Source organism: Brugia malayi (genome assembly GCF_000002995.4).
Source record: "Brugia malayi strain FR3 genome assembly, contig: Bm_v4_ChrX_scaffold_001, whole genome shotgun sequence".
Classification (NCBI taxonomy): domain Eukaryota; kingdom Metazoa; phylum Nematoda; class Chromadorea; order Rhabditida; family Onchocercidae; genus Brugia; species Brugia malayi.
Genome location: NW_025062479.1, coordinates 17,731,811 through 17,751,796, shown reverse-complemented (window position 1 = coordinate 17,751,796; position 19,986 = coordinate 17,731,811). Strand labels below are relative to the sequence as shown.

At 32.0% G+C, this 19,986-nt stretch overlaps 4 protein-coding genes across 5 annotated transcripts; 1 reads left to right on the top strand and 3 right to left on the bottom strand.

The window, feature by feature from the left end:
* Positions 1-1,176: 1,176 nt before the first annotated feature.
* On the bottom strand, positions 1,177-1,848 carry Bma-cytb-5.2 (Uncharacterized protein; the record flags this gene model as incomplete). The annotated part of the gene is made up of 2 exons (XM_001897993.2): positions 1,177-1,515; positions 1,753-1,848. 2 exons carry the CDS (start codon positions 1,846-1,848, stop codon positions 1,177-1,179), a joined length of 435 nt encoding a protein of 144 aa, XP_001898028.1.
* Positions 1,849-8,687: 6,839 nt separating this feature from the next.
* Positions 8,688-10,834, bottom strand: Bma-ife-4 (Uncharacterized protein; the record flags this gene model as incomplete). 2 transcript variants are annotated; one of them, XM_043075228.1, is made up of 7 exons in its annotated part: positions 8,688-8,736; positions 9,085-9,221; positions 9,565-9,699; positions 9,824-9,900; positions 10,140-10,320; positions 10,562-10,695; positions 10,825-10,834. In XM_043075228.1, the coding sequence occupies 7 exons, from the start codon at positions 10,832-10,834 to the stop codon at positions 8,688-8,690; spliced, it is 723 nt and encodes a 240-aa protein (XP_042931162.1). The 2 variants fall into 2 exon arrangements, with proteins under 2 accessions (XP_042931162.1, XP_042931163.1); XM_043075229.1 differs by lacking the exon at positions 10,825-10,834 and having other exon boundaries at positions 10,562-10,672.
* Positions 10,835-12,503: 1,669 nt separating this feature from the next.
* Bm4591 (Uncharacterized protein) lies at positions 12,504-15,512 on the bottom strand (the record flags this gene model as incomplete). Its single annotated transcript, XM_001897991.2, has 5 exons — positions 12,504-12,860; positions 13,893-14,048; positions 14,371-14,473; positions 14,871-15,082; positions 15,363-15,512. The coding sequence occupies 5 exons, from the start codon at positions 15,510-15,512 to the stop codon at positions 12,504-12,506; spliced, it is 978 nt and encodes a 325-aa protein (XP_001898026.2).
* Positions 12,655-12,825, top strand: Bm12683 (Uncharacterized protein; the record flags this gene model as incomplete). Its single annotated transcript, XM_043075227.1, has 1 exon — positions 12,655-12,825. One exon carries the CDS (start codon positions 12,655-12,657, stop codon positions 12,823-12,825), a length of 171 nt encoding a protein of 56 aa, XP_042931161.1.
* Positions 15,513-19,986: the final 4,474 nt, after the last annotated feature.

Below are 19,986 nucleotides of genomic sequence, written 5' to 3'. Positions count from 1 at the left end.
AATAGGAAGTCGGCTGATCTCGAAATTTTAAATTCATTTGTCTTTGATAAATCCGCAGTTCGGTGTTCAGTGACCGATACCCACAGTAATATTTACAAGTTCGATTAGTAGTGACCACTATTAGAGATAACGAAAAAGCAAAGTGGTGATATTCACTGCTTCTTGTTTGCTTTACAAGTTTCAACTTACCAGTACGGCCAATCATTCAAGCATAATTATAAGTTTTTTTTTTTTTTTTTTTTTTCACCAATACGTAACCTACGCCTATGGACTTAAAACTCTATTGAAAACTTATCAGATCAAATATGAAGTCATACATTTGGCTATCTAGAGAAAATGCAGTCTCTGGTCACCGCGTTTTTAACAGATATATCCTCCAACAGCTCATCAAATAACTTATTGTTTCGCTGGATCAAAAGAAAATATCCTATCCATTTTTCAACCTACACTTTTATAACTTAAGCGTACATTGGGTTATAATCCGTATAAAAATTATGAATGAGTTATGGAGCGTAGTTTTCAGAACATGTCATTTGCATCTTATGACTGATCAAGAACGACCAATATTTCTCAGTCACAAAAAATGTGCAAAACTGATCATGAACTATCTGCCATTGCCATCGAAGGCAAGTGTACAACTTGAAAAGTTACTAAAAATTGTAAATAAATTGGGGAAGAAAAGCATGGCGTATATATAGTACAAATTTTATTGTAGACAGGTGATGAAATTATAACGATTAATCATTTCAACAATAATCACTAATTTATATCTTCCTTTCACTGCTCAGAACTGAGTTCTCAACCACAATGTGTCTCATAAAACAGAATCGTTCTGTAATCCTAAATTTAAATCCTATTACAAGGATACATAAGCTTAAAATTAAAATTTCTCATTCAATACAAATCACTGTTGTATTGCATCGCATTCACATCAAATCATTTGCTTCAAATAAATCATGTGATAAAAGTCGTAATATTGGGAATACAGCTCAATGCAACAAGGAATTTACTTTTAACTGATTATAATCTGAAAAGTTGTTTGGGACCGAAATGTTTGCTTTAAGATCTAGAAAGAATGAGGAATAATATACTGACAATAAGACGCAACAGTATAAGTATAAATATAATTTGTAACAAAAAAGCTTAGAAAGCATAACACAAAAACAAGATATAAAATCAAAAAGCAGTTTTCATGCCCCGATAGAGAAGATATATGACACCAGATATAGCTAAAGGAATCAGAAAATTACTCCAGGTTGGACTGAATATAATATCTACCCATGACACGTCGCCTTTGGCGATGACTGGTGTGGTGGTTGAGTTTGTTTTGTCTCCTATTGCTTCTGTTGCATTCGGATCACACAAATAACCAATCAGATATTCTTTAGTCATCTCCACAGCATCTCGCGAATGACCAATGTCTTTGAAACTTTCTGTTGCATTTTGACCAGCTTGCTCCAGCAGAACTTCATCCCCGCCTGGATGCTCTTCCAAAAATTTTGTTACATCGTAGACCTGTAAAAGTAATTAGACTGAATAACTGCAGCTGACAGTTGTGCTAGTCAATCAGTAATATACCAATCGATAAAAGATGTCAGACAGTCACTGCAGTTAACCGTTTTAAAAAAATCAATCAACAGATTTGACTAGAAAAAAAAAGTTGAAATAATAAAAACAAAAGTGGAACTTCTTCCAATAATTTGATATTTGAACTAAAATTTATCAATATATATTTACATCTGATAAACCAACGTTATTATCGATGATTAGCCATGTGGACGAGGCATCATTATGCGCAGCAACTTCTGCAATTGTGTATTTCTTTAAATCTTTCTTTTCACCGGCCATCTTAGGCACTGAAGATGCTGCTTAAGAAACAAGATATAGAAACCACACCGACAATGAAAGCGACGTTTTTATACCAAAACTGAAAATTTGCAATGAAAATTAAAGGAAATACAAACTGACTATTCACATGAGATGCGTTTAGTCCTTTATATAACAATGTGCTGAATTAAGTTATACATAAATAGATAACATAAAAGTAAAATGGCGATAAATAATCCGATAAATAGCCATATGGTTGGATTAGAAGATAAGTCCTCCTTATAATCCCGTTCACTTATTAGAATATTTCTAATTTAAAAACTTATTATTTTAGGAACTTCCTGCATATATTTTAGCACGGTATTGAACACTCAAAACACCGTCGAAATATATGAATTTATAAAACTCTACCACGCCATTTCTCACTAAGTACGTAAATCGAGTCATCACAAGAAGAAACTCTTGTAAAAATCATCCGAAACATTAACTTAATTTCTTTTTTTATATTAATAACCATTATGCCAAAATACAACAATAAAGACGCCCAGCGTTTTTGTTCTGGGAATCAAAATGTTTCAGACATATGAAACAAATTAAAGATAGCAGGCCAAAATAGTTTTAGTTCAACTTTCAGAATTTGGAAAGAATAATCAGCTGATGAATTCAAAGGCATTTTCGGGTGCATTATGGAATGTCATATCAATGCTTGATAAAGCCTTTAGAGAGTAAGTCAATTCCAGTTAGGGAAAAAGGAAGACATCCGTATAGATTAACAAGTGGTATTTCCGGAAGAGTTTCTGATGCTAATGTTCAACTTCGGCACTACTTCGATGCAGTTTGGACATTCGATAAATTGAAAAATTCACGGATTTGATTTCAAGACAAAGATAAGGCACATGACAACAAGATTAATTATGGCTAATGAAATCTAATAGAAAGATATGAACCGTTTCATTCGAAAAAGTGTATATTTAAATTAGAAAAGGTATGTTAGGTAATGTGACTGCATAATAGCAAATTTACTTAGAGATTATAGTAATTGAGGAAATAATCATGTTTACTAACGCATTTTTATATACATATAACTGACAGCATAAATCTCAGGTTTCAAATTTTCCAAAATATGGTTAAAAATGCAAAACAAACTGTATAAATCACTTCTGCTTTTATTTTATTTTATCTTTTAAAAGTGACAGCCAGCATTTTATTAGTATTTTATTTAAGATCAGGAAAATTTATGCAAAACAAATAAATCCTGACAGGAAACAGAAGTGGTAGCATCTTTCGACGGGTGAGCCAAACACCTTTAAACAAATTCCTCTATGAAAGTTCAGCAAGAGAAATAATACTTAAAAATAGAACTACTGAATTAGCATAATCTTCGTTAGTTTAATTACAGTATGTTTATTTCTGGAAGACTTTGTCCTTCGAAGAGAACAGTAAAGATTTCAAAACTTAAAACAGTCTTTGAACCCAAATTTTCTTGAAATAGTTCGTCGATATACAGTCATGGTATAGTCATGAATTCTGTCACAAATAATAAGAATCATAAATGATTAAAAGACGAATATGGAATTGCAACACCATCAAAAAAAAAAAAGAAAATAAGGAAGAGCTAAGAAAGAAATGAAGCATAAAGTCCTTGAAATAGTGGTAGAGAAGTACGAGTGCAACGATATGATAAAAATTGACGTAACCGCTACAAGCAAGTAGAACACCTTGTTTGCATAAAATGATTGGCCAGTGTTAAGATTCATGTATCACTTCATGATTACTAAAAAACACTGCTACTAATAAATTTGTGATTCAACCTATTAACAGACAAACCATCCAGTCATGGCAACTTCGATGGCAGTCAATTAGCACAAAAAAGGAGCAACTTTATTCTGGAATTGTTCTTGCCTTGCACTATAGCATAACTGTAATCTCAAATTTTATCAGGCCAGTTTTCAAGAAACCCAATTAAATAATTTTACTTATACCATTTGAAGTTATAAACCACCGTCATACAACTGAAACTGGAGCACTAAAAAATCATCATAAATTTGCCTGATTTAAAAATCGGTAACACAAAATACTTTTCATTTGAGACAAACATTACAAGAAGACAATTAAGAAGATAAGTGACCTATCAGAATACAGTTAATCTCCTTCAACACTATTTAAAAAAAAAAAAATAAATAAAAAAAATCTATTTGAAGAAAAACTCATATTTTGAATTAATTCATAGAAACGATCATCAAGTTAATAACTTATATGTAAAAAAAAAACGCAACTTCAGACCTTATGGCCATATTATGACATATTATAAAACTGAATTTAAAAACCACAGTGTAGAAAACTGAATGCATCACACGCCAAAAAGAAAACATGTCAAGAGAAAACACACTGTTACTAAAACCGTTTTGAGCAAAGAAGTATGAAAATATAAAGAAATTAACGGAAAGAACTTCCAAAAAATAAATTAAATAACGAGAAATGATTTCAAGACATCTAAGACAAATAAATTGTGCTTAAAGCGTAAAAGTTTTAAACATAATTTATTCGTATTTGTATTTAAAGCTGTACAAACCAACGAATCATACCCACTGTGTAATATAACTGAGCAGAAATACATGCAAGAAGAAATCATTGGTATTTTGCAGTAAACTAAACATATCCGAGCGATACCTGCAAAAGAATATAACCATAAATATAGCGACCGATCTGAAAACGTTCAGTATCCAGTTTGATTGAAAATTTTCACAACCATAATTCCCTTTCATTTTATTCCATTTTTTAACCTATATTATCGTTAGGACAACTTACCATTGCGGTATATGTAGAAAAATATCAATAGATACTATCCGAAAACATGTTAACATATTTAAGTCAAAATGTGCAAGAAATGTCCTTCAATCTATAGCCAGAAAAATGAAGGAAGAATAATTTACACGCAGGAAGCAAGTAAAGACACATACCATACGTCCAGTAAGTTCGAGAAAATGTTCTAATCATATTCACAATTCCTACACTTTTCTAGAATCTAGAACGGTATATGAAATTCAACTCTCGATCGTTGCTCATCAAACTTTGAGTGAAAAAACTCAAACTCCGATAAAAATGGAAAGCCATCATCCGAGTTTCACAAATTAGGAATGAGATCAAAAGGACGTAATAAAATAATAATGCGTGAACATGACCACATATTTGAAAATACATCATAAAGCTTCACTGAATGCTACACTAAAGTCTTTTCTTTAAAAATTGGTATTCACCGTAGTTGTGCTAAATTTAGATATACTTATAATTGATTGCGCGAAAGAGGTAATGTTCCTGAAGGATCATAAACTTCTCGTGAGAAGAATCAAATCCAACCTGTAGAATCAAATAGAATCAAACCTGTACAACTAATAACTAAAATTAGGGTAACAAGAAAAAGGACTGTGATTTCACACCTGAAAAATAAAAACGGATCTGGAGCTAATAGGAGATTTTTTCTTTCAAAAATTTCCTAACAGATAGCGAAAGTGTTGCGGGTAATAACCGAGTGTAATTATCAGACAAGAACAACATATCGATATAAGTTTCCTAAGTTTCTAAATATATTTTTATTAAGATATTACCATTATCACCAACCAGACTGATAACGTCGGAAAAGAGAACCACTGCATGATGCCGAGAAGTAACATTGCAAAATTCAGTCATGAATTCAGTTGAGAAAAAACCATTCCAATTGAACCAAAAAGAAAGAAAATGCAACATTTACATTTTAAAATAATTTATTACAGCACTGGGATAAAACACGCTACTTCTATGAAGTTGCAAGTTCTTGTAGGAAAGACTCACCAATTATAGAGGCAAAAATTAACGATTCAAATCGGTTATTTTCAACAAAATAAGCTACACCACTCTGACAAAATACAGAAATAGTATTCTGAAAACTTATTCCTGATATCTACTTCGACACATAAAACTCTTGTTTGGCTATCTCACCAAATGCACTTAACAAACTAATCTAACATTATCACTAAACATAAACTTTAAGAAACTTTAACAGAAGAGATATAATGCAACATTCTTCTTTTTAAAGAAGAAACTAATATTTTGAAATTACTTTTGCATTATGGTTCTAGTTTCAAACTCATAAAGAAGCAAAAAACAAAAAAACAAAAAAAAAAAAAAGAAATGAAATACCAACTACATGGTGTAAAATCCAAACAATTCAAACAAACAGCATGACGAGTAATGAACAGTTTAACATTCCCATCTATTTTATTCGTTCAGTTCGCCTAGCAAAGAATTTTTCATCAGAATTGCTTCAAAATTCAAACTTCCTGAAGTTTTATTATTCGTAACTTTTCAAGGATCAAAATTTTAAATTTCTACAGCATAAGGTCGTAAAGTCATAATGTTGCTGACATGCGGAAAAGTGAAGCAAAAAGATTGCCAATTTATAAAATAGAAAACTTTGCCTAGTTTCAGTCTAAATAACACTACAAAAAAGTTCGATGCTATCAAGATTTGCACGGAAGATTACAGACCGAATCTTGGTTTACTCGCAACGTAATTCGATGTAACTGAAATTTTGCTTTGAAAGGGTTTTAAAACTTCAGTCGAGTTCATAATAAAATTTCAGTCTTACTGTCAACGGAAGTTTTCGGTAATTTATTCAAAATAGTTAACCACAAAAAACTAAAGATCTTTGATTCTGCATGGTTAACCAAAGAGAACAAACAAGTGATAAAGTAACAAAATAATTAATGAAATGTAAGAAAATCTAGGTTACAAATCTAGTGCTATACAACTGAAACTGATTACAAAAAGCCCTCTTTAACTATTGGTTTACACTTTTAATTAATCTTTGCTAATATCTTTGCTGTAACTCCACCTAAAGATGAGTCAGTTTTAAGCTGATGTTTCACATATGTTTTTGAGTCTTCTGAAATGGTAAAAAATCATATAAAAACTGATTTCATTTCTATGGAACAACAATGCGGGTCATAATCAATTGTAAAAATCAAGTAGGCACATAAATAAGTTTAATGGGTGAGAAAATGCTCTTCAATAAAATTCAAACATTGTGAACTCGAATATTATCAAAAATAACGTAGTCTTGAAATTTTTTCGGTAAATTTGAAGGAACAAAATCAAGAAATGTACAGAAATGAAGTGAAGAGAAGTGCATCCTCACGTGATTGGTGTTTCGATGCTGAAATACCAATAGCAAAAACACGATTTAGATCGAGGCCTTCTCAGATTTCATGAACATATTGGATTCACTTAGCAGTAATTAATTCGAGGTAAAAATTATCTTCCACAACTGGTATCAAATCATCCAAATCTTACGCTGTGTGATTTTATACCTTTAAAATGTAAGAAATACAGCGATTCAACCATTGTATTGCCGTCCAATAACTTTCCTAGTGGTAAACTCTTGTGTGCTATCTGAATTACTATTAAAAATCTATTTATAAACTAAAGAAGACTTAACTAAAACTAGAACGAAGATTATGAGATAAAGTTCAGATTTCTCATTCAACTGCAATTTCTTGATCTCAAATGACCTGAATTTCATGACAAGATAATAGAAATTCATACAGAAAAGCAAACAGAACCTCAAAAGTTTCTGGAAAATAGCGATACCACTGTCCCTAATGTTTGCTTAGCAGTTTTCTGTTGAACAATAATAATAAGATTCTGCAGTTGCATAGCACAAATAATATTCAAACCATTTAGCAGTTTTCTCTCCTTCAAACTGCCAAAACTTTTTTTTTTAAATCTCATAAATTTTCTGAACCACTAAAAAGTCGAAAATTTATGAAATTAGACCCACAACAGAGACCATATTTACTTAAAATTAACAGCAGTCATTTTTAGAAAGCTTAGGACTCAACCCGAAAAGAACTGGAATTTCAAGAAATTGAAAATAAAAATACGGAACAAAAGAAGCCAAAAATCACCCAACTGTGTTTTGAACTAGAAGATAATCTCCATCAGTGTAAATGCAATTCTGAAACTTTATCTCACTAATCCATTAGTACTTATAAAAATATAGAATTACATTTTGCCTCAACGTAGTAAACTTCAGTATTTGCAGAAAAATGCATAAAACCAATACCATGAATAATACCATTGTTGGAATAAGTTATGGATCGGTCTTAATTAATGCATTTTCTTGTGCAGGAACAAACACGACAGGAAAAAGTGTGTTTAAAAATTCAATCTCAACACTAAAAGAGCAATGATACCACACAGTAAAGGCTGGTACACACATCTTTTAAAAACATAATGCGCTGTATATTAGATGCGAAACTCCTTAACTATCTTTATCATCCCCCCACAACAGTTTTTTTTTTTTTGAGAGAAATAGTAAGCCATGAAACAATGAAACAATCGACAAATAAATAACAGAGAAATAACTAAAAATTTAAACATTTCGAAACAGAGTTAGCAGACAGCCCATTGGAAATGCATAAAGCATATGATGTTCATCCTTTCACAATTCAACAAAGGATTGGAATTTTAAACTTCTTAAATACTTTTGCGTTGCTCATAATAGGGAAAAGAATGAAAAAAATAAAAGTAAAAAATCAACCGGATGTCTGAATACTACACAGAATAATTCACCGAACGTATATTACCATTTACTAATTCTTTCTCCCAAAGCTCAACTATGGGTTACCTAAACCATAACTTATTTCCATCACTTTTGAAATAGCAATTAATTGAGAAGTGAGAAACCAATCTGAAAAGTATTTTGGACGAGTGCAGGATTTCAGTACAAATTTACTAGGAAAATATTATGAAAAATTTTTATTCCAGTGAAAGTACGCACAAGAAATGTCTATTCATTATATACAAAAAAACAACAGTTCATTTTATCTTCTCGGCAAATCCACATTTGTATGGCGATAACTGCTTTGGTCCCTGGAATATTTCTTTTAATCCAATGGCAGATCAAAAATCAACATGAGTGGGTTTGACAATTAGTGAAACGTGAAATTTAAATATAAATTTATAAATGTGGAACCAAAACGTTCATTCAATGTCTCTCTCATAAGAAAGTTAATTACATAAATGTCCATAAATAATAAATTTTAAAAAAAATTGCATTCTAAGAAGCTTTAATAATTCTTTCCTAAAAAAACCTTCGGCACATTTTGATCACTCTCAACTGCTTAGCAACCTTACAGAAGCATGCCTGCTTTTAAATAATTAGTTGCAGTCCTATCTAGCTTTGAGCAAGGACGCAACCACACAAAAACAAAAACATGCTTTAAGCAATCATCATGACGCTTGTACTCCAAAATCGCATTTGGAGGTAGATTTAAAACCCGTCGCAAAGTGTCACGAATACGGTTTGTTGTTGCCAAATTATCTGCTGTGCGATTCCATAAAGATACAATGTCTTCCTATAAATAAAATTAGAGACAATTAAGTTAGAAATTACAAATCTAAATAGTAGTTAACACTTTCATCAAACTTTTATCAACAAATTCGGAACTAAAAAATTTTCAATACAAACGTAAAACATTATATCCAAAAAGCAATTCAATAACATAAGTAGTCAACAGTCATAACATCAAAAACTGATCGCTTTTGAATTTCTAGAAGTCAGGATATATAAAATGAAGGCGATTTTTTTGTAAAGAAAATCATTATGCAAGAAAAATTGCTAAAGGAGTTAATATTTGTACTCATGAAGAGTATAAGTGGATAAAATAAATTTTTCTTAAAGTTGCATACAAAACTAACTTGATTACGAATGGAGCATACTGCACCACAAATTTCCTCACCTACAAGGAACTGCTCGCCAATCATTGCTAATATCAAATTTTCCCATATTCTTGATGAAAAACCCTTTTTCAAACGCAGAATCCATTTACCACCCTAAATAAATAATGAAACTTCCTCTTTTGTGCAGAAAACTACTAATAAATTGAAAATTCGTAATCTTCAGTCACTAATAACATGAAACAGTATTAAAATGTGTCAAAAAATGCCAAAATAATACTTTCCGATTTGCGTCATCTTCCCAAACAGGTTTGATACCCTCTTTGAACATATGGAAATCTACTTTCTCATTGATATCTGAAATCTGCATTTGGTGCAAGTAAGATCAGATAAATTATTAATTTCGAAATTCCATTCAAAATAAATTTCAGAGTCTTCATTCCTTCTTGTGATAACCGCCTAACAGATATGCTACAGATGATTCACAAAAAAAAAAAATTTTAATATCTAAAAAAACGTATAAAATCTTAGAAGATTAATAAAATCGAAATTTTCGGAGATGTAAGCCAAAACTTTGCTAAGGTTAAATAACCAACCAGCTGGACGTTTCAAGAAACAATATGTATTCCAGAACTGCTCCACGGAATTAAACGAAGCCACTGGTTGCACATATAAAGCATAATCTTCTGGATCAAATTTCCCTTGTGGACGTACAAAATACGAAAACACGTAGGTGAATTCCAGGGGATGCTCACTGTCATTGCAAGGACTGGGTTTCTAAAGATTAGCTGTAAAATTGGATCAAAAAACTCATGTTTGGTGCATAATCCCTTAATCCTAGTGGAAAGAAAAAAAAAAGTGAGAATTCGTAAAGCCGGAAGTTTACTACGTCAGGTACATTAGCAGCTCACCTCGCCAAAATGAAGTTGATTAGAGAATAATAGGGAATGTTTTCCACGCAAATGAAAAACATCTGATTCCAAGAAATTTAAGATAAAATAAATAAGTAAAGCTAAACCACTAATAGCACTAAATCTGGTTTTGATTGCTGTTTCAATTCTCCTTTTGCTTCAAGCAAATTGTCACCACCAGACATTTTAGGCTCTCCTTCAACAAGCGTTTCCAACATAATACAGATTAAGTCACCGTATCCTGAAAAGCACTATATAGAACAATCCAGTCAGAAAAGTCCACAACAAACACAAGCTAAAACGTCACCTTCAAGTGAATCCCGAATCAACCCTGAAAGTCAAAAAAGAAAAAAATAAAAACTGGACTGACCACGCGACATTACCACGCTAAACTTCGTTAAAAATTGTCGACACTTAATGAAAAATTAAGGCCTCAAGCGAAAGACCAGAAGTACCTGCAAGGGCAAGCTATACAGTACCCATGATGGTTCAGTATTTTTCCCGATTCCGGCATACCAGTTTTAGAAGAAAATTTGTTGCTAATAGTAGTGCGCAACATCCCGTATTGATGATTTCTAAACTTGGAATGGCAAAGATTGGTTTCCTCTACGAAACATCGGTCCTCATGAAATCTAGACTGAATGTGCGGTACAATAACAACTTTAAAACATTGCTCTGATTTATTTGATACTCTATATATTCATTTTGAGAATGTTTTCAAGTGCAACTAGTTCCGAACAGTGAAAGCTGAATTCGAAGTCATGAAAGCAAATATTTTCAGAATAACCAGTACCTCGAATGAATCACGCTCTAAATAGTTTATTTTTGAAAGCAGAAGCAGTCTCGTCTGGGAAATTATTCCGAACACACAAATTTGTAAATATGATTCTAGGTAGAATTAACGAGTTTTTCGACACAACGAGAATCACACATCATCTTTAAATCCATAACAATAAAGTTTCTTATCTTCGATCGAATAGAATACATGACAAATTGTGACAATGAAATAGTAACTATAATTCCTAATCACATTTCTTTAACAGAAAATCAAAAAAACTGCAAAATCTTAAAGAGAGCAGAAACGTTCCAGGATATTCTAAAATAGTACCATAAATGTTAGTGGTTTAATCACGTTATTATTTTTTTTTTAATGAATATATTTAAGCCAGATGAAATTTGCTAAGGAGTAACCGCTTTAACAAAAGTACCTTCTCAAGCCTATACGGAGCATCTTTACAAAAACCATAAAAATCTTAGTTTAAAAATAATAAAGAATTATCGAGATAGAAAGTGAATTTCGATGAGGAATATACCAACCAATGCAAAAAAATAAGCGAAGTGGATAAATAAATAGATTACGCACAAGCATTCACCTAGATGGGAATGGAGGTATTGAATTTCTGAATTGAATTGGATAATGAATTGTCCTAAGTATTACATCCTACTGTTCAAGTCTTTCTGCTTTCTGTTTGTACTAAAGACAGGTAATTAACAGAAATTAATGATTTCCATTGCACATATGTTAGTAAACCATTCAATGGTTAACATTTAATTATGGTGACCAATTTTATAGCAACTTAAATATTATAAATTAAAAAATACAATTCTTTGAAAAGCTGTTTCGAGATAGAAAGTAGGAGTTTTCCATGGATGCTGACATTTAAATTTCCCACAATCCCTCCAAAGCAAAAACGGAGAGAAAAAGTAAGTGTTATCTATCAATGTCCAGAAAATGTTCTAGTCTTCATTACCTTTTAATCAGAAAAGTAATACGAAAGAACTTCGGTCTGGAAAGACCAATTAGAATGAGCAGGATTTCGACAACAACAGTGATATATTGGAACAAGGTAAAAGGTGAAATTTGCAGCCGATATTCTTCCTTCTTGTTTTGAGAATTCAGCAGCGATATATCTGGAATTGCTTAGATCTTTCATACAGGAAACAAGTGATTAGACAAAAGGGTAGAGACGTTAAGGTGCCATATAACAATAATATAATTCACATGAACTTTAAAATCTGAAAGATTTTGAGTTAACTTTAATTAAAATATTAGCTAGAATGGGTTCGTCGGCCAGAAAGGCTCCTATATTCCAGTCGGCGCCTTTGACGAACAGCTGGTGATGCTAAACAGCAACAAGGACATAGAGAACAGATACATTGACCAAGTGCCGAACGAAATTCCTGATTTATGAACAATGAAATGAGCAATTTTGAGGAGGGTCCACCAATCGCAAGCCATACAAAAACGAAATCCACCGTTGATAGATCTGCTGGACTAAGCAACGATCGCGGGACGAAACGAACCACGATGACGGGTAACCAAGAGAGAATGAAAGCAACGAGCACGAAAAAGGAAAGAGCAAAATTGTGATCCGTTTCCAGTAACAAACGTTGATTGTCTTCAAGCTGCAATTACCATTATATTTTCAACATGAATTCATAAGAAAAAGAAATAAGAGACAATAATAGCTTGCAGAATTTCACTAAGTATTTTTCACTGAAAAATATCTGTAACCGATGATATTCACATGACATCTCCACTACAACTAAAATTCTTCAACGAGAATTCCAGGAAAAACTTAATTTAAATATATCATTGTAATGTGGTGACAGGCGTGAAAATTCATATTTCGGTACCTTAATTATGCTAATAAAGGATACTGGAAAAAAAAATAATGCATTTTTTGTTAGGGTGGTCATCTCTGAATGTTCGAGCATCTTTCTAAATATCTACCAACAACAAATTTTATCAATTCTCACAGGAAAATTGTAAATTATGAAACAAGAGTCCATCTTAACAAAAATATTTTTCGGATTATTATCCTTCCTACAATTATGCATTATGTATTAATGGTACGTATATTCATAAATATATATATATATATATAACTGCCAATAATCAGAAAGTTTTTCTTCCAAATTTTATAACATTATAATATTACAACATATTTTTTAGAAATTCGGATTTTGGATGTGGATGTTTTTCGCCAGTGTAATGCAGTATTCTTTTGAATGCACTTCATATAATGTTTGCTTACTATTTAAAAAAAAAAAAAAAAAAAAGCAATGAACAATAAAAACGGCACAATTTTTGAATTCTAGAAGATTAAATACTTTTCAAACTACAGTATTCATTGCATCAGGGAGAAGAAAAAATCTAAATTTGTAAACGCCGATATCTGGAAGTGTTTATGCGGCCATTTTACACTAGAGAATACATCGGTTTTCTTAGCAGAAATCCCCGGAAGAAATAGAAAAAAGCTACTTTAGATTTTAGGCTACCAGCAGACGACCATATTTTATTATTTTCAAATATTTGAATCATAAGATAACATGACTGGTAGTTATCCATCCATGGACAAATGCTAACTGCATGTCTCAACAAGAGCACGCTATTCCCAAAAAATGTAAAAATGTTAAATGAAACAAGAAACTAACCATATGTGAATTTCGCATAGCCCAGAAAATTGAACAATAAGTGAATAATATACTGCATGTAGAAGGTACTAGGATAAGTAAGGCTAATGTTATACTGTAAGCTGTTGTTGCTGACCAGTCAAGCAGGCACAATTCGGCTGCGTGATAATAAGAGACCTAGAAGGATTAAGTGTGAAATTCCAACTATGAAGCATGTGTTCGGAGAACAATTTTCACTATTTAATTTAAAATTTTGATCTGTTTTTCACTTACGCACTTACTGTCTTCTCACTTTAATCCAATCTAATTTTACATAACCCTAGAATATATATTACAATAAAATAAAAATACATTAAATATAACATGTCGTTATCAAATGGTGGTTGACATCTATCCTGACTGTTAAAAATCATTTTTGGTTACATGTAGTTCAATATAGACTTACAAAATGCATGAAACATAGTCGTGGCATTGCAAAAAATAAAAATAAAAGTGATACCTTCATGCGAGCAACAACAATAGGCAACGAGAAGAGTACGGTGCTACTCCACGTGAACGCAATCCAACATTTACACCTCGTTATGGTTTGCTCCGCCTCATACCTGTACAGAATGAAAGATAAGACAATTTAACGGTAAGAGAGTAAACATATAGGTTTACTTCCAAATCACCAGGTTATTTACAGTGCTCAGGCTTTGAGTATATTGAAATCTAAGTGAATGTTTAGGAAGAGTGTCGCCTTTATGTATAAGCAATGATGCTTACAAAGGTACCTACACTTATTACTCGTTGATTCTGCGAAATATAGGTTACAAACAGGTCTATAAGCTTAGTTTGTTAAAGAAAATAAGCAAACGGAAGTTCTAGTGATGAAGATACCAGAGTTTTTCTAAAAAAATCAACTTTCCAATAAAGAATTCTTCGAATTTCAGCGCTATTTTCAGAGGTGAATTGGACAGTACTAACTGCAAATTTAAAAGATAGAAACAATTAATCCACCTTTGAGGTTTCATTAAAGCAGCATATCGGTCTATGCCAATCCATGCGAGGGTATAGGCAGTATTAGCAAACAGAACTATTTCTAAATATACTGAGCATTTACAAACCAATGAATTATCACCCATAAATTGCCAATCTGGTGCTAAAGCACTGTACATGCTAGCGGGTATTATTGCCACTGAACATAGTAAATCTGCAGCAGACAAAGAAACCTGCAAAACTGTTTAAATTCTAGCAGTTTATGGAAATTAAAATGCAAAGTTAATAAAAAGTTTCCATTTTATAAATTTGACTCCATATGAACCCTTTCTTGTTCTTTGAACTCACTAGATGGATTTTGAAATACACTCAATGACAGGTAAGAATTTTAAGAATGAATACATATCGTAAAGAGAAAGAGGGAAAAGCCTGCTGTACATACATAAAATCAAACTATTCGGACACTGTGTGATTTTAAGGCTTCAAGAGATAATAGTTGTAATATTAACAAACCATATAATAACCGATAACATCACGTAGTGTATCGTTGCATAGAGTTATAGTTATGGAAATAACTGCCGAGAACATTAACAGTAAACCAACAGAAAGTATCACTGCTGCTCGTGCCAGTGCTTCCGTTGTTAGCACTGACGGATCGACCATTGCCAGCATCTCACACCTTCATTGATCACTTTTAACTATGTATATAGTAATAAACTTAATATCAAGCAACTTTTTTTCAAAACAGGTCTTCAGATACACTAGCAAATGAAATATGATGTAGCATGAGAAAGAGAAGCAAGCTAGCTAGAGCAGCTTGCAGATTCTATATTTCTGAACACATTTGAAGTATGATGAGAATTGAAAATGAAAGATTTCAGGATGCCTCAACAAAATTTCTGACCGAGAAGTCATATGAAAATGATTTATAAGGACTGCATTTACTTTAGTTATATCCTCTTTTAAGCTATATTTTTGATAGCTGCTGCATGTAACATGTAGCCTTGCTATGTATCTTCTTTAAAGTGGGCATAGCAAATGCAGAAGTGCGAAAAATTGAAGCAATCGCCGATTAGTGCATTGAAACAAAAATACTGCCAAAGGAATAGCCCAAAAATGCAATGGATCACGATTACAACAATCGTAGCAGGGCAAGTAAAGCAATAATACAAAGCGTATTATCGCGACATGAACTGAATGGGTCAACTAGTGGGTTGTGATTCTGTACTTTTTCTACAGCAAACATGAAATCTCACGCCATTTAAAAGCCGTGCAGCTGAAATCAGTTGAGACATAGCTAACAAAGCTTTTATTTTCACAGAATTATTCAGTTATAAGATAGGAAGGAATATTCTGCAGTCAACAATAATGATTGAAAATATTTCATATACAGAATAAAATTTCAACATTAACAGCAATGATTTAATTATTAAGCATTAAATAACTTAGAGGAGAGTGGACAATTTAGAGAATAGTAGTCTGAAAAATAAACGTATATAACTGAAGGTATCAAAGTGAATCTACTCCAGTCATTTTGAGATCTCGTAAATCATTTCTGTGTGAATAACCTCAAGATATCATGCATTTTCTTCGCTTCTATAATATTCTTTTAAATTCTTCTAATTGCTAATACAGTCATTTAGTTATGGTGAAATGACTAATCATTGCCAGGGAAAGTGAGTGATTCAGGAACATTAAAAACCGACCATCCGGGGACATATAGCAAACTGGTAGGGAATAAATTGCATATGGCAAAACCTTTCAGACAAAATGATCCGATTTGTCATCAGCGCAGTTTTTCCTTGCTCACTGCATTAGGCATCGCCTCTCCTGTCTGCTTGAATTGAGATTAAAATTAAAAAAACTCTTGAAAAATTGATGAAAGTTGAATTTTTTCCAGCAATAGTGCAAAGTCAGACTTTGGCTCCTCAACAACAAGTTACATATAGAAAAATCAATTTATTGTTGCTGAAAGCTTTACCGTAAAGTTGTTGTCAACACATTATCACATCTATACACACATGACGTCATGAATACTTCAATTCATTAATGCATATTTTCAAGAGGGTTTTGTTGTTACCAAGAAGAGAGGCTTAGTTTCGTTAAGGAAATAATAATCTGTGATAATAATTCAACGAAAAATTCAATTGCTTCTCTTGCATCCAATTTATAAAAATTCACTATGCTACGTTACACTTTCTTCAATTTTTGGAAAACCAGTGTAACATTATTCCCAGACCCATTTGTATTTCTTCCTATTCATACCTCTTGTTGAATCTGCTATGACCATGAAATCACTTTTATCAATAAGTATCTGCTACAATGATCAAGTAAAGTGTTGTTGAAAAATTGGGAAGGAAAGTATACTAGGGGTAGTTATAATGATTACTGCATTTCTTAGGGCCTTGTTCCTGTTCAACATTTCAACTGAATAAGATAGGAGATAAGAGACATGATGACCACTGTAACTGTTCTCAACAACTGAAAGACAAACGAGAAAACACTAAGCATTATTGGTTAGGCATTTGAGAGCAATTACCAGATTATGAAAACAATTCTATCATAGCACTCATTTCCGAAATTCATAATACATCTCAGGAGATAAAATAAACTTGATTCTTTTTCCTTTATGCTCTTGTAACTCCAGGATGAATTCCATCCAATATGAAGGAAAACTTATTACACATACGGATGAACGTAGCTATCACAGAGATGAGAACCAAAGAGAAATAAATATGAGATGAATGATGCATTCTTTGCATAATTTTAGGAGTCTGCCAATAATTGCAACCATACGATTGGCAGTTTCAGGAATGAACTCAATACAGAGTAAATGAATGAGTATTTGAACATCAATAAGGAAAGAAATATAGGAAAAAAGAGAGACATCCATAAGGACAAACTCAGGAAATATCTTTCTAGTCTCAAAGTGCGAAAGCGACCAAAAGCTCGATAGGTACATTGCAAAAAGAAAAACTCGTCGCTAACATAGTTTACCGTGACAATTATTATCATTATTATCAATTGCCACTATTGCCATTATTGACTTAAAACACATAACACATGTTTCAAAATCGAAATTTCTGAACTTGAGAAATTCCTGATCTAGGAAGCTTGCTATCTTACTTTTCCTGCTCCAACATTCCAGCAGCATTTCAATAAATCCGATTGACAAACAAATAAATAAAAAAAAAAAAAAAATGTCAATAATTTTTAATAAAACAAATAAATGGATAAAAAAATTTTTGAAATAAAGAATTAATGCTATATATAAAAGCATATTTATTTTAAAAAATGAATTACAAAATAATTTCCAAAATAAGAAAAATAAAAAATGAATTGCAAAAAAAAAGTAACAAGTAACCAGAAAGCGATAATGCCGCCGTAAATCAATGAATGTTTTGAATATTATAACTATACGAGTGAGAAAGATGAAAGTCTACAGCTTAATATCACTACATCTTCAATCTTTACAATAAAACAAACGCAACAGGTTAATTAATACCTGCACTTATTTTAATGAATCACTCAAACATGAAATATTCATAACAATATTTTCATATTTAATTAGTCATACACCACGCTTCTGCTAGCATAAGGGCTTATGGAACAAACTTTAAACACATTTGCACAATTTTTTGGAAATCGTTTTCTGTCTTTCAATTGTCATTAGTAGAATTTCCTATACAGAACATGTTTATTTTTTATAAAAATGCAGATGTCTATAAAAAAATTACAGATGCTTATAAAAAATGTTTTTCATTTTTCAACTAACAATTTCTACATTTCGCTCTTGGATTCAGAAAAAACTTGGATTTAGAAGTGTAAGCAACTTCTGCAATTTAACCGCAAAGGATCAAAAATTGTTTAATATAAAAATCTTAGTCTAACTTAGCTCATCAAATGAGGTAAAATAATCTAAATTGAAAGTTGGCTGCAAATCTTCTGCTAGGGAGATCTTTAAAAGAGCACTATTATCTAATGGTTCTGACTACATTATGAATCCACTTAATAATTAGTCATCATTCAAAGATTCAAGGGCACTAAAAACTTCTATTCGTTTAAAAAATGAAAAGCTACAATCCTGAAAACATACCACAGGGATAATATGAGGTATATTTCTATTTCACAAAACCTCACATTTAAAAGAAAACCATATATTGATGAATAATTGAATAAATATATACTCTTAAAAAACAGCTTATTTCGAAGCAAGAATTTATGAGGAAGACTTGTGCGAGTGTTTTTTTGCAGAGACATAGTCCGAAACATATTAAAATACTGCAAGCGATAAGTGTAATTAAATAACGATGATAGTGACAAGTGATAACAATAAGTGCATGACAAATCTATTTCCTAATATCTTCCACGATATAATGTTTCTAGTTCATCGTCCAGCGATCCCAGCTGATGTGTTAGATACAGCAAATGTAGTGCTGCTCTGAGCTCATACGGAGAGTTAAGAAAAGTAACCAAGAGACAAAAAATCAGAGATTCGTCCTAATACTATAGGACTGGTAGCACTCTGGTGCAGCACATCGCTCCCATTGCACAATAATACAGAATTGCTGTATATGTGTATAAGACGTTAATCTGTGAAAAAAGAAAAAAAAAAAAAAAAAGTCGTAAGCATTGGAGTATGGGAAAAAACTGAAGAAACTTGGACTAACAGAATGGAAGATAAAATTTGTAGACACTACTTCTTGGCATAAGTTACACAATTCCATCCAGGCCTAGACTCTCCTACCGCCGATTAGCGTTGTTGGTGTTGTTCCTCCTCTTTGCAAATCAATAGGGTAGTCTAACTCTTTCACAGCAAGGCCGACGTATAAAAAGTGGTGCTGAGAGCCAACTCTTTTCATTACTACATCTCTACTACAAGTAAAACTATTGATCTAAAAAAGAAGCAAGCAGCTAAGAAAATGGTAATGATAGATAGACAAACGATTCCGGTATTCAAGTATATCGAGAAAGTGCATGGATATTTACTGGTTCACCGATTATTTTATGAAATCAGTACATTAAAAAATGTATAGTTTCATGTCAGTTTAGAAGATTTACGGTGTATTAATCACAGTAAGCGACTGAAAGATAGTGCATCACGAAAATCTGGAACAAAACGATTTATAGATGCACT